The sequence below is a fragment of the Bombus pascuorum genome, chromosome 3 (genome assembly GCF_905332965.1).
Source record: "Bombus pascuorum chromosome 3, iyBomPasc1.1, whole genome shotgun sequence".
Lineage (NCBI taxonomy): Eukaryota > Metazoa > Arthropoda > Insecta > Hymenoptera > Apidae > Bombus > Bombus pascuorum.
In genome coordinates, this window is record NC_083490.1 from 17,043,444 (window position 1) to 17,068,094 (window position 24,651).

At 31.4% G+C, this 24,651-nt stretch overlaps 2 protein-coding genes across 4 annotated transcripts; one reads left to right on the plus strand and one right to left on the minus strand.

Moving 5' to 3' along the window:
* The first annotated feature begins 2,807 nt into the window (after positions 1 to 2,807).
* LOC132905710 (uncharacterized) lies at positions 2,808 to 23,657 on the plus strand. Of its 3 annotated transcripts, XM_060957307.1 has the most exons (3): positions 2,808 to 3,222; positions 3,302 to 3,373; positions 22,909 to 23,657. In XM_060957307.1, the coding sequence occupies exon 3, from the start codon at positions 22,953 to 22,955 to the stop codon at positions 23,655 to 23,657; it is 705 nt and encodes a 234-aa protein (XP_060813290.1). In that variant the 5' UTR covers positions 2,808 to 3,222; positions 3,302 to 3,373; positions 22,909 to 22,952. The 3 variants fall into 3 exon arrangements, with proteins under 3 accessions (XP_060813290.1, XP_060813289.1, XP_060813288.1); XM_060957306.1 differs by lacking the exons at positions 2,808 to 3,222; positions 3,302 to 3,373 and adding an exon at positions 20,603 to 20,665; XM_060957305.1 differs by lacking the exons at positions 2,808 to 3,222; positions 3,302 to 3,373 and adding an exon at positions 22,607 to 22,808.
* On the minus strand, positions 8,812 to 16,914 carry LOC132905718 (female-specific protein transformer-like). The gene is made up of 9 exons (XM_060957319.1): positions 16,358 to 16,914; positions 15,880 to 16,085; positions 13,500 to 13,607; positions 13,303 to 13,381; positions 10,407 to 10,454; positions 10,164 to 10,322; positions 9,955 to 10,093; positions 9,733 to 9,892; positions 8,812 to 9,661 (listed from the first exon to the last, which is right to left on the minus strand). The coding sequence occupies exons 1-9, from the start codon at positions 16,693 to 16,695 to the stop codon at positions 9,639 to 9,641; spliced, it is 1,260 nt and encodes a 419-aa protein (XP_060813302.1). The 5' UTR covers positions 16,696 to 16,914; the 3' UTR covers positions 8,812 to 9,638.
* Positions 23,658 to 24,651: the final 994 nt, after the last annotated feature.

Consider the following 24,651-nt stretch of genomic DNA (forward strand, 5'->3'; position numbering starts at 1 on the left):
ATTTTCGAACGAGTTTTTCTATATTTTCGGAATGAATAGACAAACAGAGGGAAATGACAGTATTAATGCCTATAAGGTTCAGTTGGCCCTCGAGAAGAAGTATTGCACCAAGCGGCTAAGTATTGTACTTTAGCATAGACAAAAACCTATTTATTTCCACGCTAGTGTGTAACGTATGTATAACAAAAACTTATTTAATTCTATGGTCGTACGTAAAAATTCATATTTTTCTATCCGAAATATACAAATATAAGAATAACGGAATCGCGCAATAATCAAAATGAGTTGGCCTAATAAAGAAAAATTAATTTTTTACTATATTTATTTTAAAGAAGGAAAGGAACTCCTTCTTTTCGAACGATAATGGATCAGTGGAATGATGCAATAATTTTAATATGTTCTCTATACATAATAGCCTTTTAGATTAAACATTAAATCTACTTTCCTCGCGTCGATGTTTTTGTTATAATAAAACCTAAATTTTATTTTAATAGTAATCTCACTAGTTGATGGCTAGCGAATAAAACATATTTCTGACGTATCTGTTTGCAGAACAAATTGACTGTAGAAAGATTTCACACGTAACGATTGATTTGTGATCCACGACTTTTACTTTATTACTTACTTATATTACTTATATTACTTTTATTACTTACTTATGTTACTTATATTTAGTAAATATAGTAAAATTTATTAATTCCATGAATTTTATATGAATTTAAATGTAACGGCACAAGACAAAGAAGGAAGACGAGAAAGGACACTGTGTTAGTGTGTTAATATGATGTATCATGTTCGTGTTCCTATCACCCCTTAAACACCTAAGGTTTTGTTCTAACAGTTAGGATCTAGCTGGCTCTATTGCAGTGAGATAAGTTCGACCAACCGACTTAGTCAATGTTTAAAGTATGTCATGAAGCCATCGACAATCCTAGGCCTGGAACGCAGGACGTGCGATGGCTGTCGAATAATATTTGCGACTGGTTTTCAAAATGTTTTTGTCTGTAGCATTTACATATTGATTAATTAAGTATATTAAATTTTGTGTCATTTAGTAATACTTTCATATGACTATGGGACTCATGTAAGAAAATATCAAAAGCGAATTCAAGGGAGTCACGTTTATAGCACGTTCTACAAATTCGGAAATGTCGAACTCGCGTGGTTTTATCTTGACGTTCGTCCACGTCGACGACTGTACAAAGGATACTCGAATATATTAGGCATCGCGGTTGCAAAATGTTGAGACCCTCTAGTTCACATCACCGTACGGGGAGGGCTTAATTTATGGCACCCTCAAATGGTAATGCTTCTCTTCTCACATCCGAGAGTGACGAAGGCCAGGCGGCCGTCTCAGGCGTCCGAATTTCACATTTTCTTACAGTCGTATATTTTAATAAATATAAGAATAAACAAATCACTTTGTGGGCCTTCGTGGGCAAACGTAACTGCCGTACCGACTTAGAAACTCAACATTGATTTTAGCATTATTTACTCATAAACGATGACCATTTGATAAAGTATTTACTAAAAAAGAATTAGTAGAGCCAAATGGCACACATGACAAATGCATGTGTCCAGTGGAGATCATAGACAATTACTTAGGTGTTCAGTAGTATATATAATATGTGTGTATTGAATTACAGATATATACATATAAAGAAATAGATGAGTGAGCAAAGCTACAGCGACGACATCTCGTAGGCGTATCAGTAATGAAAGTAAAAGGTAAAAATCATGGATCACAAATTAGTTATAACATTAAATCTTGTCTGCATAAAATCATACAAAATAAATAAATCATGTCAGAAATATTATTCGCAACCTATCAAATACTGAAATTACTATAACTATTGAAATAAATATTAAATTAATAAACTACATTGAAATAATATTTGAATTTTTTTATAACAAAAATATCTCTACGAGGAAGGTAACTTTAATGTTAAATCTAAAAACTATTACTGCACCATTCCATTGATCCATTACCGTTTCAGGGAAAAGATTTTCTTTTCTTCTTCAAAAAAATATAATAAGTTAAGTTAAGTTTAATTATTGTGCGATTTTGTTATTCTTGTACTTGTCTATCTTGGATAGAATAGCATGAACTTTTCTGTAGAACCGCACAGTGAAATAAGCTCTTGTAGTGTGGAACCACAGCGAGTATACCTCGTTTGTAATGGAACTAAACAGGTTCTTGTATATGTTAGCGTGAAACCAAACAGTGCAAATCACTAACTTTATCGGTTCTTGTATATACTAACGTGGGACGCATTCAGCACTTGGCCGCTTGGTGCAGCACTTGTACTGTGAAATAACTAAAATAATGAGCGTGAGCTATGGTCATGTACACAGGTCTGAACTCCAGTGGAGGACGCAAGACTCTAAATATCGGAAGCTACGCTTTACATATCGGCCATCATAGAACACTGCAATTGTGAAGTTAAGATTTTGTATTCAACATCATCGTTATATAAGCTAAAGAATATAAACTAAACCATCGAGCTTACTCAATGACTGAACTAAACTACTTTTCATAATTTTTCACAATTTATTTAAAATAAGTATGTATACAGGGTTTCATTTGGTACAAAAAACTGCTGTTTAAGTAATTATTAATTATAAATCATTATTAAATATGCATTATTATCTTCAATAAAAAAAGTTAACAAAATTGCAACCCCTAAATCAGGTATATACACATATATTTAATGTAATGTAATGTTGTTTAGTATAGTAATTCGGCTAGTGGGGCTCCAACACCTTCTTTGAATTTCTTCGTTCGCTTTGTACACGATTTGTATTCTAAGTAAAACGACTGGTAACATCCCCACCCAATTTTCATTATTGTGACATCCTAATGCGGTTTTCAATGAGCGACGCTACCGTTCGACCAATCCGTTTGACGCCAAGTGGTAGATAGTGGTTGGTACCCGTTGACGTCCGACGATGGAGGATCTTGTCCTTGAAAACCCTATCAGTTGTGATAGTTTCGGGTGTTCCGGATCGTGAAACCTACCTTTTGAAGAATTTGTCAGCTATTGTGATGGTTGAAGTGTCTTGTATCGGAATTGCTTCCGACCAACGTGAGAAGTGATCAATAATGTTTAGACAATAGCGATATTCTTATGCTCAGGGTAGTGTACCGACGAAGTCTATGTGTACATGTCAAAATCTTCCTTCTGGAACCCATTTCGAATTAGATTCTTTAACTCCTCATCTGTAAGTTGCACTTCTGCCAGTTCTTCCCTGTTGATTATTGGCATTCATATTCATGGCATCTCAACTGTTCCTGTTTTAGAGAAGGAATCAGCAACGATGTTGTCTTTTCCTTTTATAAAAGTGATTTATATTGTAAATATTTCGACGAAGTGTAAGTGTTACAGTTGACGAGGAGGTACTTTGGATGACTTTTGTTTGGAAACGAATTGTAATGGTTTATGATCGGTCTTAATAATTAACTCGCATCCTTCAATTATGTGTCTAACGAAAATTTAATACTTGAGTAGATTGTCAAAAGTTCGCGATCATAGGTGCTGTAATTTTATTAGGTCGTAGTAAGTTTCTTGGAGTGAAATCCTAATAGTTGCTATATCGCATTTGTAAATTGTTTGAGTGCGGTTCTCATATCCGTATCCCATGCATCTCTGTAGAATGCTAACAGTGCGTTTTCTACGAGATATACCAAAAGTATCGCGTTACATAGATGTTTCTTGGATTTTTCGAAGGTATTAGTTTACTCCTTGTTCCTGTTGATAATCTTCCTATCTTTTTTCTTCGTGCTGGTAAGAAGTGAGTAAAGCGGTGCTTGAATTTGAGCTGCATGAAGTACGAATCATTCGTAAAAATTGATGATTCCTAGAAATCTTCCTAGTTCCATTCCATCTTAGAATAATTTATGATCTTTTAAGGCTAATATTCGGTCTTCTAAAGGCCTGGTATCTTCGGAGCTAACCAAATATTTGAGATATTTAACATTTTCAGGTCCAAAGACTAACTAGCCTACGTTTATCGCTAATTAGTATTTAGTAATTAGTAGTCGGAGACATTCGAAGACTGTCCTAAGGTGCGGTTCGTACTGTTCTTCATCTTTTGATGCAATAATTATGTATATATCCGTGTGCAAACATTCATTCCGCGTAAGACTAAGTCTACATATATCTCTGAAACGCACGTTACGCAAACTGTATGGTTATAAATTCAAATAGGTCGAAAGGTGCTATTACTGCTGTTTTAAGTACATTTTCGGACGCGATAAGAATTTGGTTATATGCTTTGATAAGATCTAACGTGATAAAAATTTTACCTTCGGCTTGTTTAAAAGAGAAATCTTGGATGTGAAATACCGGATATCTATCTGATATCTATATCATGGAGTTGAAGCATCCGCCCCCACAAAGTCACCATTCACCATTCTTTTTGAATACCATGTGAAAAGGGCTTGCCTATTGATTTAAGGACGGTCGGCAAATCCCCTTCCTGGTCGCATCCCGAATTCTTCTTTTGCTATCTTAAATCTTCCGGATCTAAGGCGCCGTAACGCGTTTTTTTGCGATTGGTTATCCTTTAGTGCAAATGAAATACTGAACGTTACTAATACCGCCTGTTTTGAACACATGCTTTGTGATTTAGTAATATCGATAAATTTTTGTAACAGTTTGCTGTACTTATTTGAGTGGTCTATCATGGAAATGGTATTTATTCGTCTAATGAAACCTAATGAAAATGAAAATGAAAGCTTAATTGTGTATTTCCGTTGATAATTCTGTTACCGCTTAAATCTACCGATAGATTTTATGTATCATCTTAGAAACCATAACATTTTAGAAAAAATCAGCGCCTATGGTACTCTGATTAACCTCTTAGGTAGATGCGCCATTATAATGGCTTTTACGGGTGTCCTCTTATATTACGGAACGCTCACTCTACTGACTATTCGCTTACCGTTTGAACTAAATGATCTACTTCATTTGTCTTGCTTCACACTTTTTTTATCCTTGCGATATTTTATAACAGTGTTAACAGGCAGATATATAGTCTTTGTTTTTGATACGCCAGTGTCAGATATCAATTGTTTTCGTTAAAATAAATATACCATTATTAGATGCTCTTTTTAACATGCCGATCCGTATCCTTATAATTTTTTAGAATCTGCAACCTGAAAATGTCGCTTCAAGATAGAAAATGAAAAGCAATTTGAAAAACACTATCTCGCTATAAGTGTGAAAATTGTGACATGGGTCTATGTGTCGTACCGTACTTTAAAATATATCACATTCAATTATATTATTAATTATTAAAATAAATTATTAAATTTAAAGTATATGCATCATATCTTTAAGAAAAATTATAATTTAATTATCAAAAACTTCATTCCAATGTGCTTACGTAGAGGACAGCATTATTCGTCACACATTGCAGTGCTGTATCGTTTACGCGTCAAACTCTGCCATATAGAGAAACAGCCCCGCAAAAAATTCAACCGTACCTAAGAGGTTAATGTCAGCTATTAGAAATTCCTATGAAAAGTTTTGACGGAGCCCTCAGTTATGTTTAGTCCATACTTTTTAATTTCTAAACCGTTTGCGGCGGACAACGTTAAGTTTGTCGATGCCCGTTTGATATGTTTTTTTGAAATGATGGAAATATCTGTTCCGGTATCGATAGGATATTTCATACTTGAGATTCTATCAGTGATGGTCAGGCAATAAGTGTCATTCCTAACATCATTAATCGCCTGTGTTCTGAATGGCAGATTCAGCTTTCCTTGAGAAACTGAACATATTTCTGTTGGTCTTTGCCTATCTATGAACACGGCATCCTGCATTTGAAAGACTTCTCACTGAACTTTTGATGGTAAAAACATAATGTTGAAGATTGATTTGGTGTTCTAGATGAGCTCCTCTGATGAAACCTTCCGCTAGAAAACATGATGTAGATCTACTCCCAAAGCTATTCCTACAAATATCGATCGCTAAAACTTCAATCATCTTTTTCCAACCGTTGCAGCTGCATGTCAAAAGATTGGGATTTATTTTTCCGGCTCGGTTTTTCCTTCACAGAAATTGCGGATATCAATGGTTTTAAGACCCCAGCGATTTCGTCCGTTTGATGGGTTAGTCGTGACAAATCTTGAACATCACTGATTGCAAGAATCCCTCGATCGTTATTTGGAGGTTGTTGAAGGACGAAAGTTCTAAAACACTCTCATTACATAACCCGTCCGCTAGATTTCTTAAGCGTTATAGAAAATGGTTTTTCGTCTACAAATTCATTATTGCGAAGATGACCCCTCAACTTGGATTCGCTAAACTCGTCAAATGAAGAAATAATACGCGCTTTCAGAGTCTCATATTTATCTCTAGTCAATGGATTTCTAAAGATTTTCGTGACAAAGGACAAAAGGCATGTTATCTTCTTGACTGCGAAGGCCGCCTCAATTTCTGTAAATCACAGAATTAAATCCTTCTTTTCAAAAGAGAGATTGTTTGACCATCGACAATGCGTCAACTGCGTTTCATATCAGACATTACGTTTGTTAAAACTCTTTGAGGAAATGTTAACTGACTAGTTACAAAAAGAATTACGTTGATAATAAAATAGAATGGTTAAAATACATGTACGATGTGATAAAATAATATATAGTAAAGTATGAATATAACAAGGTATCAACATTAATAATTTTGATAACTAAGTTTTCTTTTTCGGTTGATAAAGTAGGGAGTTTCTTTAACTTGTTGATACAGTTGGTAAAGTTGGTACAGCGTACCTTAATCCAAAGTTAGCGTAGAGTGGCTCTGAAGTCCACTGCAATCATAATTTCTTAATTGAAGCGCTTTCTTGCAGACAAATTGATCAACATCGTTTGATCACTAACCTACCACGAGAGTTTCCAGACCTATATACAGACCTATATATGACCGAGATCAGGAGTCAATATCCCAAATGTGGAACACGAAAAGGCATTGAATGTCACGGCTATTATGTACTTCGTTCATCATACTATACATTATTAATCCCAGTGATGATTTATTTTACTTAAAATATCTGTATGTTCTACATATTATTAAATAATTCCAAAAAGGAGTGAAGAATAACTAAACTAGTAACTTGATTTTATCTCATTATATCTTCGTTAAATATCTTCTATCTTGAACTTGCAATCTTGAAAATTTCAATTTTCTCCGATTTTTTGTGCTATGAGAATTAAATGAAAATGATTTAATATAAATAAATGATATTCTCATAAAACAAAAAATAATTACGTATTTGATACAAACTCTTGTAATTTTAGATTACGATCGCTTATATAAATATGTATTTTCACAAACATAATTAAACAAATAAAACCTAAATAGAGACTGATTTTATCTTCTAAATATTATAATGAATAGATTTCTTCCTATAGTTTTGCAAATCATAAATCGCATTTACAATTCTTATAAATGTATAAACATCCATAATCTAGTCATTAGTATATACTTCAAAAAGGAAGACTTAATAGGTTTCTTAATCAGCTCTCTGATACAACGAAAATTAATAAATTAATAAATCAGTATAACAAAAATTTATTTGGAAACTAAAAAATTTTTAACAAGTATTTTATTAATGCATCATTTTTTAATATATCAATTTTACATGAAGTCCATTACCTAAATAAATGTTTAACTTTACTACTATTATAAATGCCAATAATAAAAAAAATGTATACTAAGAAAACCAATCCTTTTTGCCAAACAACCTCCTTGAAATATATGTCAAGTTCACATTATGATTAGGGCGTGTAACGAATCTTCATTTGGATTAGACATTATTATTACTCGATAGAGAAGATATTTACTAGTGCGAATATGATTATTACAGAATTTGACAGATAACCATGGTTATTAGATACTCGAGATACTGACAATGATCTTAGGTTCAATAACAAATCCACGGTCAACGGGATAACAAATATACTTTCTTCCAAAGTCTAAGTCGGACTCTGCTAAAAACGTAAAATATCCACTGATCGTAAAAACGTTGCTTTACTCGCTGATGAGATTGCACGAGAATGTTCCTCTCCGTCACAGTGATGCTGCAGAGGAAAACTATGATGAGGTGTGTCTCAGGGCACGAGATGATCGGATTCATCGAGGATTACCCTCGTTCAGAAAGTGAGGGAAATGGACGTTGCTGTTAACTGGTTAATTTCTATGTTGGTAGTTAGAGAAAAATACTAGCCGCCCTTGAGAAAAAGTTGCTAGCGGGAAGCGTCGTTCGTGAGAAAAGCAGATTTCCCGTATGTTCCCGTAGTAGGTGATAGATTTAGAGACTGTTAGGATAAAGACTATCCGTTTGAAGGACCTTAGTTGACTAAGTCCTAAGATTTATAGCGGGTCCTCAGGCTAGCTGAACATGTACTGCGGAGATGTATTGACATCTGGCAATCATCCTGTCCGAAGAATAGGGTCTGTGTGGCGAGCCACGGGGCAGAAACCATTGGAATGTTTACTGTCGAATGTCGCTACAACTATTCTTTTTAAGGAGAGCTATACAATTACTCCATACCTCTATTAGGCAAAAACATTCATCCCGTGACCGCGGCTACATTCGGCGACTAGTTGTCACCTCGAGCCCAAACTCATTATCGCAAATCTCGAACAATTATAATCGGGTTAACTTATAAAGATTAAAGTATTGGGGATTTTCCAAAGAATTCTAAAGGGAAGGCCCGATGTCCTTTCATCTCCGACATATATAAACGTAAAGTCTGATATACAATAAATTATTATATATAAAAACTATATAAACAAACTGCATACTACAAACTACATAACATATTTTTTAAATTTAATAATACACAATCCATTATCAATTAATACAATTTGAACACAATATTATTATTACCATCTAAAATCATATAAGCAAGTTTCACATACAAATACATCAAATATAAAAAAATTTTAAGATTTTGGAAATAATATTAACACGTTCGTCGCCACATCATGCATATCTATGTGACGGGTATACTTCCGTGGGGGCCCCGTCACCAAAGTGTGGGTGACGCTGTTCTTGTTCGAGTTAATTAAATATAGGATGTTACATATAGCATACTTTTTACTAATTTATATTCTGGATAATATATTACATTATTCTATATCGCATGGCATTTGTTAAAATATTCCAAACACATTTGGGATGATTTTAGGCACTTCAAACAATAGTTATAGACTCCGTCATCACTACTCTCCTCACTTTCAAATATATTTTCATACTGTTTACTGAACATTTTGAGGATGAAAAAATCACTGATATACGTCTCATAAGTATGCTTCTTGACTAAATGAAAGATCTGAGATATCTGCCATAAGATCCCTCGAAATACTCTAGCTGTAAAGCTTATCGCTTTCTCCATTTCAGAACTAAATAATCGTTTCTTTACAATGAATCGAAGGCAATAAACAATGAACTCCCGCTTGTCGCTCTATTTAGGTTCTGCGTACCAGCGGTCGGATTTGGGCCCCGCAGGAAACAGGAGAATCACGCTGGGCGATGAACGTGTTAAAGATAATCTACTTTACTATGATACTTCGAAGAATTTTTAATTTTTGTAAAATGTCTGACACTTAATGTGGCAATTTTCCATTCATCATAAATTATCCATACGTTGAGCTAAATCCTATATAAAATACAAATAATTAACACAATAATTCTTCATGTGGTTCATTATGAATTAATAAATATACATACTAGGATTTGGAAGTGGACAAAATCTATATATATGTGGCTGAATAAATCGTGGTGGAAATGGTCTTAATGGTCTCATCATATACCTAGTTCCTCCTAAAGGTGGTACTTGTCTTTGAATTGGAACCAAAGGTCCAACCATTATTGGTCTTGGAGGAAAACCCTAATGACCAATGAAATTTAATGTCAGAGGAATTATATTCCACGTATAAATTGAATACTTACTTCATAATAAACAGGAACAGGGATATGTTCAATATAATGTGATGGAGGTATCCTATGTTCTCTAGACCTATCTCTTTCTCTTCTTTCTCGGGACCGTTCTCTTGATTTTTCTCGATAAGATCTTTTATCTTTAGATGACCTATTGTTTTAATAATATTTATAAAATGTAGTTTTCCAAAAACATAATATTTCACATGCCTATTATATACCTATGATGAGAATCTCTTTGTTTTCGTTCCCTTGAACGTGAATGATCCCTATGACTTTTTCTTTCATGCAGATGCTCTTCCTCTGCAGTGTGCAATTGACTATGGCACCTGACTCTTTCTTTATACTCTCTACTTCTACCTCTACTGTGATTTCTTTCTCTAAATAAATTATACAACATTACAATAAAACTGAAAAATAAACATATTAACCAAATATACAAAATTATAACAAATAATTGGTACCTATCATTTCTGTAACTATCCTTGTTATTATGTTTTGAATCTTTATACCTAAAAAAGAATATTTAAGTAACAGAAGTTTCGTTTTAAACTTTACATTAAATTAATTTTAAACTAAACATTCTTGTATTAAAACATAAAATATAAGTACTATTATTATTAATATATTAACATAATATGTTAACATATTGATTATATTATACAATTTTTGTTTTAATACAGCAATACTCTGTAGTTATCACATATTTATATTTCATCATATCGAATTTCATCATCATATTGAATTTATTTATATATAAATTATATAAAAATGGTATAAATTACCAAAAAGAAAAAATAGTTAATAGTAGTAAATATTGATAAATAATCGTGCATTATAGCAAGTTAGGAAATATAAGTGCTGAAATTTACTATAAAATGTAAGTAAAAGCAAGTAGAATAATTCTCAAAATAATATTAGACATAAATGTAAAAAATAAACAAAATTGCACAATATTACAAAAAATAACAATTTTATATTCCATTTGTTATACATTTGATCGATTGCTTTGCATAATCCTTAGTAATAAATTAGGGATTAAATGGCTAAAACAAATGGTGATTGGTACATATAAACATTAAATTTACTTTTAGAACTTAAATTACTTACCTTCTCATTGTTATTAATCATTACATCTATAATACTTTTGTAAAGATATAGGAGGTTTTCGGAAATACAAATAATTCACCTCATTTTACACACAACAGTTATACACATATCTTATACTCTGAAGACCTCGTAAACCTACTCGTACGCACGCTTGTTATCAACCGATTCTTCCAGATAATTCTTCCAACTAAGGCCTAGACGTCCCCTGACGCTTACACGACATTCACATGTACAGTGTAACTGTATCATCTTCCTACAACTTTACCTGAGCAAACAACACGTAAAAGTCGGATATGATATGCTGATGTTGGCATAGACAAAAAATATTATTAATAGATTCCATTTATATTAACATGTTAATCAGGAAACCTATATTATAAAGTAACATATACTAGAAATGACTTGAGAAAATTTTATGAACTAAATTGTTTTTACCAATTAAATAGTTTTTGGATTTCATGAAGAGATAATTACTTTGTATTTATTGGCATGAAGATTACTGATTATTTATAAGATTATTTTAACTGAAGTTTATGAGAAGAATATCTATAAAATGCAAGTATGAATTTAAATAGCAATATTGTCATGTAACTAGTTCTAATTCATTCTTTGTTCATATGATAGAAAGTATTCTATTATATTACGAAACGAAACGAAACGAAATGTATACTCTGTCTAACGAGACGACGCAGTAAACAAAACTTGATTACGTTTATTATCTCGTCTTGTTGAACAGATTATGTATAGTCAAAATAAAAAAGAAAACATAAGCATTGATAGTGACATAACCAAACTGCAAATGAAATTCCTTTTAGTCTTTTTATACCAACTGTAACAATTGGTGTAACAATTACACCATGCTATCGGTGATATCCTTTCACTTAATGGGGATGAAAGAAAAGTCGGGCTTTTAGCAGCTTAGCCTTACCGGGTTTTCAATTCTTATACATTAAAAAAAAAAAAAAAAAAAACAACCTAGAACAAAACAGACTATAGTAACACAAAACATATACCTGAAATAAAATTCACATAGCACAATTAAATATAAAGTATGTATTTAGCAATACGTGTTCATTATAATTATATATGTTCTAATAATATTTATAAATGTTACATACGTTATTCCTATATTCCTATGTGTTATATATATATATATATATATATATATATATATATATATATATATATATATTTTAATGATTATTACATACTTACTGATAAATTTGTTAAGTATGGTATTTCAACAAAATATGTAATATTAAATGAAAATATTACTATTAATAATAAAATATTATTATTATTATAGTATATACAAATTTTATATAAGTATATAATTATATTCGTTATTTTTATAAATATATATATATATGTATTCCATTTTGTGCAAGAGGTCATGAAAATAAGCAAATTAATACTAGTCGAATCATAATAAAAATTAAGTTAGTATATTACAGTATGTGTGTATACTGGGTATATATGTGTGAAATATGTAAATGTCACATATATGTAAGATATATGTAGTGGATATCAATAACCTTTTTTTTTTTTATAATAGGCTATGGACCTAAAATACAAATAACGGAACTTTATAACCATTTAGTGATTACAAAAAGTGTTTGTACAAGGTGTAAAGAAAGTAAGTGTAAAGAGGATCGTAGCGTGATTTTACACCTTCGAATCAGTGGAAATTTATTAAAAAAAAAGGTTGATATTGTAAATATTGTAGCCGGTTTAAGAATTATTAAAATTTTAATATTCTTTTCCCGGCAGAAGGGGTCAAGCTTTTTGCAAGACATAGTTCATTTGACGCTTTTCTTCCTCGTAAAAGTAGAATTCGTTGCAATAAAAAATGTGACAGTGAATTTCAAGGTCAAGGTCATTATACATGAACTTTTTTTTTACAAATTTTTACCGACGCGAAGGTATAGAATCACGCTAGAATCTTCTTTACACTTACTTTCTTTACTCCCTGTACACATATCCATTTTTTAATGACGTATCTTTTGTACTATGATCTATATTTCATTTTCATGGTATTAGATTTTTATCATGTAAAAGGACTGTCAAAATATATAAAACATAATATATTTATAATTCATTAATCCATAAATGTCATAATAAGCACAATGATGTGCATGATGTACTTTTGTAGATACTATGTAGCAATACTTTTATCATATCCATGGTAAAATTGCCATATCCATTTGGTTTAATAACCAATACACAAATACATGCATTTATATGTCAAACCTGGTATGATGGGACGATCTATATCGAGGACTTCGACTTCTTGAGGTAGTATATTTTTTAATCGCTTCCGACTTGTTTTCTGAAAATTAAACATGTCATTTTTCACAATGAAAATACAATTTGATACACATAAAAAATATCTTATCAATTTAAACAAAATAACGACAACAGGTTTAAATTTTTAATAATGAACAAACCCAAATTTTCATTATTAGCAACAACTGTATGACGTTCCACAATTTCTTCTGTTTTAACTGTTGCACTTTTTATTTCTTCTCTCTCAAATATAGATTTGGATCCCTCTCCTATGGTTAAATAAATTTATTTATAAATATAAAATCTGAAGTACATGCATATGAAGAAAGCAATTAAGCAGTATAAGCAGCTGTGACAGACCTCAGAAATCTTAAGGTTGATATGTAAATAAACTAACTGCCTCTGAACAATTGTAAGCAAGGATATTTTATAATAGATGTATGAAGTGAATGAAACGGTAAAAATAGTATAAAAGAAATAGAAATATAATTATCTTTTACTTTAAATTGCTGATTCTATAATAGTATTGTATATATCAATAATGTAAAAAAGATATATATTTACTATTAAAAATATAAATCACAACAAATGATTGCTATATATATAAATTCGTTAGCTTAATTGCACAAATGAACATATATTACATACAATTTTTTTTTGGTACCAGAAATCATTAAATAATTTTACATACGTGAATCCGTAATTACAAGAGAAATTAGTTATGAAAATACAATCTTTACTTTACGTTATGCTGTATATACTTTATTATATATACGACATATATTTCTAACTAGTAATAATTACTAAGAACTAACGATTTCTATTAGACTTTATGAATTTCAAGAAACTCGAACTTCTGTTAAAATTTTAGCTAAAAAATAATAGCAGTTTTCTTATAAGAAAATTTTGGTGAATTGAACAATTGTTGAGATGTTTTATGTGCTTTATGTCTTCCATGATAATTAGAAAATCTTCCATGATGATTAGAAAATCTTCCATGATGATTAGAAAATCTTCCATTTTGTTGATATATGTATAACTGCATAGTTTGATTATTATTTTCTTCAAATATATTTGATTATAACTAATTATTATATTGTAACATATTACAATTTGCAATCAAAAAAATATCTTTATATAAAAATTTGATATTAATTATCTTTTCACTTTTCTGTGGTTTAGAGAATAATATTTTGTAACATTCTTGTTATATTATTTAAAACTTTATATATAAGAAAGTAAAAGCCTGGAGATATTTGTAGTAATGAGTTACGTATAATACTGAAAGTTTATAAAATTTGCAGATCAATTTCTATTTCAATGCCACCAGGCTGAAATAAAATTACCTATCTATACAGAAGCCAATTAATTCAAATAGATTAAGTTAAAAATACTCCTGTTTCGTTACAGAATTGTTAGATGTGGTAGGTAGCAGTTACTGACTTATTATTTACTTCAAGATAATAAATCTTTTTTGTTCAATGATCAATTGATAGTAATTATTTATCAAAAATCTTGCAAAATAAAATTAGTTGTACCTTACACATGTATTTATATATCAAAAGAAATGTGCGATTTGCACAACTTCGAACGCCCAGCCAAACCATCAAGTGGCTCGACGTGTGACCGACCATGTTGTTGCTTATGGCATGTGCTATTGTAACTTAAATCGTAGGGCAAGGGGTTAATTAGTTACTTTTGAATATAATTTTCATTCTTCAGTTGTAGAATCATGAGCCTTGGAAATAAATTTTCAATGAAAAGATTCCATAACTTTATCCTTCCTCCACGGTTGAATTAAATATATATTTAATATATCAGCATAAAATGTAAAATCTAATTAAACCTTTGTGTTTCTAGACATGCAGACATTCCAAAAGCAAAGCATATAGAGAATGCACAAAATGGAGTAAGAATTTGAAGTACAGTTTTGCAATAGATTATTTTTTTATGTGTAATATTAGTTCTGTTATACTATTATTCCAAAACATAATTTTTTTGTACAAACTTGATGACAAAAAAAGAAAATGTAAAGCAGCAAACAAGAATAAAAGCACTCTTAGGACACTGAAGATATAACAACATTGTGCTTACGTATTGTACATTAAATGTTCAATATCCATTTATCCAAATCCAATGTTGTATTCCACATTTTCTTCATCCTTCGTGAATCAAATACATATTATTAAATTTAAAGTTGCATGTAAATTGCATTGAATATTATAAAACACAATATGGTCATCATCTTCATGTCTTCATCATCATCATTCTTCAGATATTGCAATAAGTGAAGATTTTGCTATTCATAATTAAATTTCAAGCATACAGGAAAAAAAAAAAGAAAAAAATATAGAACATATGATTATTAACTTTGTATTACAAAGCATACAATATGCTGGAATATGAATTTATAAATTATGGTTGTTGGAAAATTCTGAAAGGAATTATCTTCCGAGTTGAATTTATATACTCCTTTAATATTTCTTCAGTGGATGACTGAAAGTTGTTAGGTAATTATAGAAAAAAACAATATTTAATTACCCTCTCTTCTTTTGACTACAATATCTTCAAAATTGATAATATCTCGTTGTAGGTTATCAGTTGCTTCGTCTGGTACATTTCTGTGAATATCTTCTGTGAATGAATTTCCGCGAATATATACTTTGATATTTCGTAGTTCCGCAGCATCAACTTGTATGCCTTCTGGCCCTTTAAATAAATGTGTTGTACCATCTGATGGTTCTAATCTATAATGCAAATGAACGTTTTGTCTTCCATGATTTAATATACTTGAATTTATTGAACTATAATCTTCTTCATAAATTAAGAACTAAATTATATCTTTGAGCATCACATAAATATGTACCTAGTTGCTACACAATTTGTGAAGTAATTTAAATCCTATATATATGGCATAATATATCCTCTAAACATTTACCTTGAAATTAATTTTTATTTATATTTAAAACAATTTCATTTAACTGTTTAAAATAAAGCGCTTTGCATTATTCATACTTACTTTTCAGATAATATAAATGTATTAGATGTACTTGATGTAACAACAGTTCTGTGTCGATTTCTTGGGGATTTACTTTTACTCTTATTGCAACTGAGATGTGAAAATGTTCCTTTGGGCAGTGGTAAACCTTTCTCGAAAGCACGACATATTTCATATTCTAAGATCTTCTTCTTCTTCAACTCTTCATGTTCTCGTAGTTTTTGTTGTTCTATAATCCATTCGCGCCTACGTCGTAATCTTTCTTCATCTGTTTTTCGTAAACCAATCTCATAATTTTCACTGCGTGATGATCTCAATTTTTCATCACGATAAGAATGATTCGACACGTTTCGTTTCATTTCCCAAAGAAGAAAAGTTTCATATGCAATTAGGCTAGTCTGCAGTATTTTTAAGGTAAGATAACTTAAGATTCAAATATGTACGTTAAAATCCAAACAATATACATCAAATAAAATTATAAAAATTATGTAAATAGTAAAGTTATCGTGTTAAATGCGAAGAAATAAATTTCACATACACTAATATAATAACTCACAAACTGCAAATAAATAAGTGCTTGCATTACTTACAATGGAGGAATAAATGAGAGGGTTCACACTTATGATTTTAGTTGTTCTCGAACTGGTGCTGCACCACGCGGAGCATACTAGAAAGTGACCCACGCTAGTATATACAAAATCCTATAAAGTTAGAAATCTGTCTTATTTATTTGCACCAGAGAAGAAATTTCTTCTTTCCTTAATTACACACTAGCATAGACGAGAACCTATTTAATTGTGTGGTTTTGCGGAAAAGTTCATATTTACTTCTCGATCTGAGATAAACAAGTATGAAAATAACAAAATGGCGCAATAATTAAACTAATTGTAAGTTGTCTAAGAAAGAGAAATTAATTGTTTACTACATTTTTTTGGAGAAGAGAAAATATTCCCATTCAAACGATAATGGATCAGTGGAATGATGCAATAATTTTAATATATTTTCCATACACCATTTAGATTTAACATTAAGCCTTGGTACTTAGCATGTTAATTGTTCAGGCATGAATATTTTTTTATCGTCAAATAAAACCACATATTTTTTTCCTTGGTAAGTAAGTGGCGTTTCTTGAAACGAATCCAACGACTTGCATATCAAGTTATTTTACTGACGTAAAATGTTAAAAATTCATCAGTTCCTAAGGAATCAAATGGTCCAGAGTCGCTAGCTACCGGCTATTAGGTTACTGCAAACGCCGTAATCAAATATTGAATTTCTTATCTTCCATGATGCTTATCAAATTACCAAACATTATTGAATCGTGAAAACTCACTTTAGTCAACGTACTTTAGTCGAAGAATTGGAGTAGTAAACATACGTATGACAGTTTCATTTTGTTCTTTGATATTTAAATTTTTAAAATAAACTTTGTTTTCGAATACCAATCTTTTTTAATTTATTTTGCATTTTCTGGTAGTACTCGATGAATGGAAACTGTGATATAGTACATGTCACACCATATGTATAATATTACATCTGAGATATAACAGCTTTTAGTGGACTTTAGAGCCAAAATTCAAGTCCAAAGACGGTCTCCGGATGAAAACCTAGTCCACAGATAAGCGTTTGCACTAATTCTATATACGTTGGTCACTCTGTGCGAAGATGAGATTTATAATCCGATATTTGGTATCGAAGCAAGGAAAGGCAGAAGTAGAAAATTTGAAAATACATGTTGTTTGTCGAAATGTCATAAAGAAATGTTTAGAAATCGAACAAAGACCAACTTCATTTTTTATAATGGAACTATACAATTTTTAATACATTAAATCAATCTGTCATGGCGTTCCCAATAAAAATTTATTCCCCTATGTATTTATGTCAAAAGACTATTAGAATCGAAGAAACAAATTTTTGGAAAAGTTGAAAAGCATAAATAAAATCATTGAATTCTTGATTTTTGTTAAATATGTGTATATAAATAAAATCATTAAATTCTTGATTTCTGTTAAATATGTATGTGTATCATTATACGACAGAAATTTTTTTCGTCATTTTAATATTAATTATTTATGTTTATTGTTTATTACTTTGCAGACATACTTCAACTTTATTAATTTTATTACTCATTTTTGGATCAGTATGATTGATGAATACAAGTTTCAAAAAAGGAGAAAGTCTAATCTCTATACACATACATTACATTAGGTAGCAAGAGGTCCAGAGGCGAGGGCGTCCGGGAGTTCGATTAACGGCTCGCAGGCAATAAAATAATAAAGAGCATAGAGTTTAAGAAATTATTTCTAAAGGCTTGTTCTACAATCGTATTGTTACGTTGCAACACATGTGTTCCATCTCCAGCATATTCTCAACTCATCGACACTCATTCGAGATCGGATACCCGGCACTCCCACACACTCCTAGTGGACGAACGTCTCCCATTGTCTGCAGACAGTTTACATACATCCTTAATCAACAATCTGCGGATAATGTATGCAGACAATGTCTGTCAGTTCGTATGAGCGTAATTGAATTCTGTCTCATGGGAATGGAAAAGAACGAATAATATTGGTTGGGTCACATATATAATCCTTATCCAACTATGTTATTATGTTATGTTATTATAACATTATTACCATGTTATTTGACAAATCGGTTCATATATTGATAATAAAGCGGTATACCGTGACAGCAAATTAAGAAATACGAAACACACGAATTGTACGAAAATTTGTACTTCCAACTGTTAAAATCAATTCTTTACGAAGGAGATCATTTTCTTTCGAAGAGTGATACAAATAATGTCTTTGCGTTAACCATTCTTGCATTAGACATAGGCACATATATCCACTGATTTAACCTTCCTTTGCAAATGCATAATATAAGAACTTGAAATAAACTACAAAAAACAACGCACACGTCCATAAAAACGTATCTACAAAAATAGCAATCAAATTAATAAGCAAATAATATAAAGTAGTTAATTAAATAAAAATGAATGAAAATTAGAATTAGCTAAAGATATTTTTACTGGAAAATTTTCAACTAAGAAGGATGATTTTGGTCGAGATATGTTTATTTGTTAGATACATATTTGATTGTTTGCGGTAGACAACAGATTGATAAATTTCCGTAAAATTTGTTTTTACAAGGATCGTGAAAAATTCGACTTTTACTGAAGATTTATTTTCGGCTCCGTGAAGAAACCAAAAATTTTTTTAGACGCCACCAATGACGGAACATCCCTACAAAATGTAAAAAGTTTCATTTCGATAAATCTGTTCATTGCAGAATAATCGCTGGATATATGTAAGAAGAATAAATATTGAATTGATAACCTGCTCCTTTTCGAAGTTGGTTAAAAACGTCATCTAGCGATTATATGTATTTACGAACTGTTCATGAATTGTTTACTAGCAAAGGTGAAGGCAGACACATTTTATACGGCCGTCTGTTGTCCAACGTGCAACGTAGGAACCCATTATGCGCCTCTTTCCCTAGGCGTTCGCTGCACTGCATGTGTTTTCATCGTCAAAGAAAAACAATAGACAGACGACATTATTTAGAGGAAGCGATAATCGGAGTGTTTGGTATACTCTCACAATCACCAATATTTCTGTACCATGGTACCGACAAAGATGATGGTGAGGACGGCACTTATCTTCCGGGAGACAATGTCATAAAACACGTCTTAATATTAAAATTAAAAAAAACATGCAATTTTTAACTTTTTTAATATAACTTCATAGTAATTTTTTGTGCGAAAATACTGCCACTTTCAATTTTTTCCCAATATTAGCTATTTTGAAGGCTAATTGGATAGGTCAATTACTATCTTAGGATAACCAATAGACGGGAGCGTTTACCTTCTGTTTCCACTAATGCTGTCTCTACCAATGAACTTGCAAACATTCTAATCGTAAACACCACTCTTATCCCTAAGTTTCTAACGAATCTGGGAAAAAACAAATTTTAGGAAGATTTATCAGTTTGTCATCTATCGCAGCCAATCCAATCTAACATCTAGCATATACATATAAAGAATTATTCCTGACCGCAACCATTTTCTTATTTGTTTATTTATTTGCGTTTTTTTATTCATTTCATTTTATTTTATTTTCTTCATTTTTATAGATACGTTTTCGCGGATTTGTGTGTTGTTTTTTTATAGTGTGTTTCACGTTTTACACTATGAATTTGCAGAAGAGCTTTAGATCAATAGATATTTGCGCTACGTCAATTGTAGCAACGGCCGACATAAAGGACATCATCTGTATCGTTTCCCGAAAGGAGACAATTCCCTTCTTGAAGAATAGATTTCAAAAGTTGGTAAGTACAAGGTGTTCGTACTGTGCATACATATGTTTCGTATTTGTCAATTTGTTATATTAACACATTGATGCCGGGTATTTTTTCGGTTATATCTCGTTTCTGGGCATCATTTTTTAGAACTATTTTTCCGTTATCTGATAGTAATCAATGAACAAAGACGATATATAGCAGCTTTTAATCTAGGAATCCTTTGGTTCAAAAGTTTTGGATTTTTAAAGTGTGTACTTTTAACCTACTGTATGGTTTACTTTAACGTGATGACCGTTTAGAGGGCAAATTGTATTATTTATTTAAACATTTATTGTGTTCAGAGTAGCAGTACACTGCTCTATTATCAATATTATGTATATGAACCGACTTGTCAAATAACATTTTGAATAAAATTTATACAGGGTTATCCACTTGAGAAAATATGAGAATGGTAACAGTATAACGTATATGCTTACTACTATAGTCAAATATTGCTCGCCATCTATGAGCTGTTGCTATAATGAGGCGAGAACACAGAGCGGAAGGACTTTAATTTGCCGTCAAAATAAGGGGAAGACGACCGTTGAGAAAGCAAGTCACGAGTCACGTGTTTACACTCGATGATTTCATATCCCTGCGCACTCCTGAAATTTCGAAACAATTCCTACAATACTGCTTGTATTTTTCTATCTCCATATGACAGTATCCAATTACGCTCATAATATTAACAAAGGTGAACAGTACATAAAACAAAAAAAGTCATATGGAATAACTTTAACAATGAATTTCTGGACCGATGCAATAGATTCTTGGACAATCAAACCGTAATTTCGAGACTCAAACTCGTTATATCTTGCCTCCATTTATCGAATATAGGAAACATGCGATAATTGCACAAAACGATCCTCTGAATAATTGCACATTCGTCATTCACTCCACTGAGGGGAAGTTCCCCTGACACACGTAAAAGCTTAACGGCTCGCTGCAATCGAGTAGTGTAACATTATCAAATATCCATGATATCGCTAAGATAATGTATCTAAGTGTTAATTTAAAAGTGAAACTTTTCTTATTTTTGACTTTTTAAAAATTAATCTTTTACTAACGTATTTGCGAGATTATTTTGATTAAATTGAGTAATTAAATGTGTTCCAAATTATACGGTGTTTGGTGCCACTTTAATCAGAAAGACGTAAGAAACATATTGGTAAAAGTTTCATTATCATCGCAAATTGAAAATATTGAAAGAAAGAAAATAATCAAGTTTGAGTCTTGAGTTAAAAGATTTCACTTATCGCAGGTATTTATATGTTGCCGATTTTTACTCTTCCTTCCTCTTTCTCTTTCACTCTAGTTTTTAAGTTTTCTTTTTCTAAGTTCGGCACATCTAAAATCTCAGTTTCCAAAAATAGTATCGCTTCCACATCTGCATAATTGCAACACTCAAATCCCGATTCTTATGTAATTATCGAATGTTTCCTGTATTATAAAAAAACGCAATAATAGTTGAGAAAAAGTTGTGCCTGGAGACGAAGTTCAGTCATTTCTTCAATTAAAATATATTGATGATATCTTAGGATTTACAATAAAACAGTTACATAGATTTTCTTTATTGAATGTCCACTACCGACCACAGAAATATATGTGGCGAGCAATATTACTCGATCCGAGATCGGATATCGATGATCAATCCAAAAATAAAACTTCCATATTACTGGCCCTTTTATGAAATTTTCATCATGTCCGTAATATTTTTCTCATTAAAATGTCACGAAACACGATATAATTTGTTAAAATTAGCGAACTAGTGTAAGTTTCTTCGTAAACGAAAAAACAAAGACTGATAAAATTTATTTGAATCGATCATAATTTATGTTACAATGCACAGATATAAGTATACAATGTATAGAGATGAGAACTTGATAAGATTCATATAACAACAATGCAATTCTCGTTTATGCATTATACATATATGTGAGAGGAAAAAGAAAATTTAGGCTTGCATTACACGGGTGTCTAAGGCTGAATGCATGGCATACCTATAAGCACTCTGTATATCCTATTGATTGCGCCTGTAACATATACACGTGTATATCTCAAATGGAAATAAATGTCAAATGAAGCACTAAACGCGATATGTACCTTGTTTCCCGCCAGTCAGACAATTTTGGTATAAAACGAGATACCTTGTTTCCCGACATCAATATGTTTTACTCTTTTTATCTATATTATTTTCTATTACTATCTATACGTACTACTTTTTTTAACAGGAAATCCAGCTTTAGAATATTATGCCAGCTCCACTTTAAGATGCATGGGCGTTTGTGCTGATCATTTTTTACCCGAAATGTTCAAACCAAATCTTACAGAAAATACGAATAAAAAAAAAAAGTTGAAGAAGAATGCCATATCCGAACCACCAAAAAATTTATTAATAAATGAAGAAAAAGAAGATGTACAAGCAAGTCAGCTCGTAATCAAACAGCAGCTGATGAGAGAAGAAGGGGAAGAGGAAAAAGAACGACATCAACATCACCACTACCACTATCAACAACAGCAAGAGGCAGAAGAAAGAGAGGTAGAAAAAGAAGGAGAAAATGAATTATTTATTAATAAACCAACACTGAACTATACAAAGGTGCCGTTAAAATTCTCTGACAAGGAGAATTCAATGGAATGCTTAGCAGTTGAACCACAGACTAACTGCGACGTACAACTTGAGAATTGGACAAGGAAAACTTTCCGAGAAATGAAATTGAAAAAAGAATGTGCTCAGCTGTTGAAAAAAAATGAAGATTTGAGAGTACAAATAAAATATGTCAAACGAAACTTAGAAAAAGTCAAGAGATCCAGAGATCGATTCCGTGAAATGTTACGTACAGTAGAAACTAGTGATGAATTTTTCGACAGACATGGATGCGAAAATGACGCCGCAAGAGCACTTGTTAAGTCGCAGCTGAAAAGTGAAAGCATAAAATATACAACCGAAAAACGAGATGAGTGCGAGGAGAGCAATTAGAACAATGGTCGTGAATTACGGTCGTATACATAAGTCTAGAGTGTTGAAGATGATTCACGCCATCATATGCAAGAATCTATAAAGTTAGGAATCTGCAATGTTTGGTTTCACGTTAAAGATAAAAGAAACAATTTAGTTCCACGTTATAAGAGAATTAAATTTAGATGACTCAGAAAGAGTTCAATCCTTTATTATATATATATATATTTTTTTTTTTTAGTAAAATAAAGGAACTCTTTCCTTTCAGACAATAATGGATCTGTGGGATAATGCAACAATTTTAATATAACCCCAGTAGACAATCGCTTTTTAGATTTAACATTAAATTTATTTTCCTCATAATAATGTTTTTTTATAATAAAACCTAAATTATATTTTAATAATAATTTCAGCAATTAGTAGGCTGTGAATGACATTTCTGACGTGATATATCTTGGAAACGAGATTTTATATTATTTTTTTATATTATATATTTATATATTTTTTATATTATTTTTTATTTATGCTCCAATATTCCCTTGCCTTGATCTCGTTTCCACATCTGAATCTTGCTAGTATTTTTCTGTCCTTCCACTTCATGCTCCCTTCTAGGTACTTTGGTAACTCTTCTTTGGCAATTTCTTTGTAATGCTTGTTGTATTTTGATTCCCTTATCCTTTTCCCCCTCTCTTCTGCTTCTCTCTTTCTCTTTTGTTCTGTAATTTGATCTACTATTGTCTTTCCTTGTTCTTCTCTTGCTTCCCTTTGCGTCCCTCCATTTCTCATTTCTTCTAGTTTCTTCTTTCTCCTTCTTGCTTTTTTCCCTTCTTGGCCATTTCCCCAGTTTCTCTCTCTTTCCTTTATGCACTCCTTTACTAATTCTTTTTTTGATTCTATGGCTTTCCCTTCATACCTTGCTGCTCTTCTTAGTGCTTTTTCTTTTATTTCTGTCAGTTCGCATTCCTCTGCGAATATGTAGTTCGGTGTTGTCATGTCTAAACCTAGGATCTATTTT

Bases quoted from the DNA above. Each gene is read 5' to 3' on its own strand.
- LOC132905710 (XM_060957305.1), top strand. From the start codon at position 22,775: ATGTACCTTGTTTCCCGCCAGTCAGACAATTTTG. The intron at 22,809-22,908 runs GTATAAAACGAG...TTTTTTTAACAG, and splicing joins CCGCCAGTCAGACAATTTTG to GAAATCCAGCTTTAGAATAT.
- LOC132905718 (XM_060957319.1), bottom strand. From the start codon at position 16,695: ATGAAACGAAACGTGTCGAATCATTCTTATCGTGATGAAAAATTGAGA. The intron at 13,608-15,879 runs GTAATTAAATAT...ATTTAACCATAG, and splicing joins TGTAGTCAAAAGAAGAGAGG to GAGAGGGATCCAAATCTATA. The intron at 9,893-9,954 runs GTAAGTATTCAA...ATTGGTCATTAG, and splicing joins CTGTTCCTGTTTATTATGAA to GGTTTTCCTCCAAGACCAAT.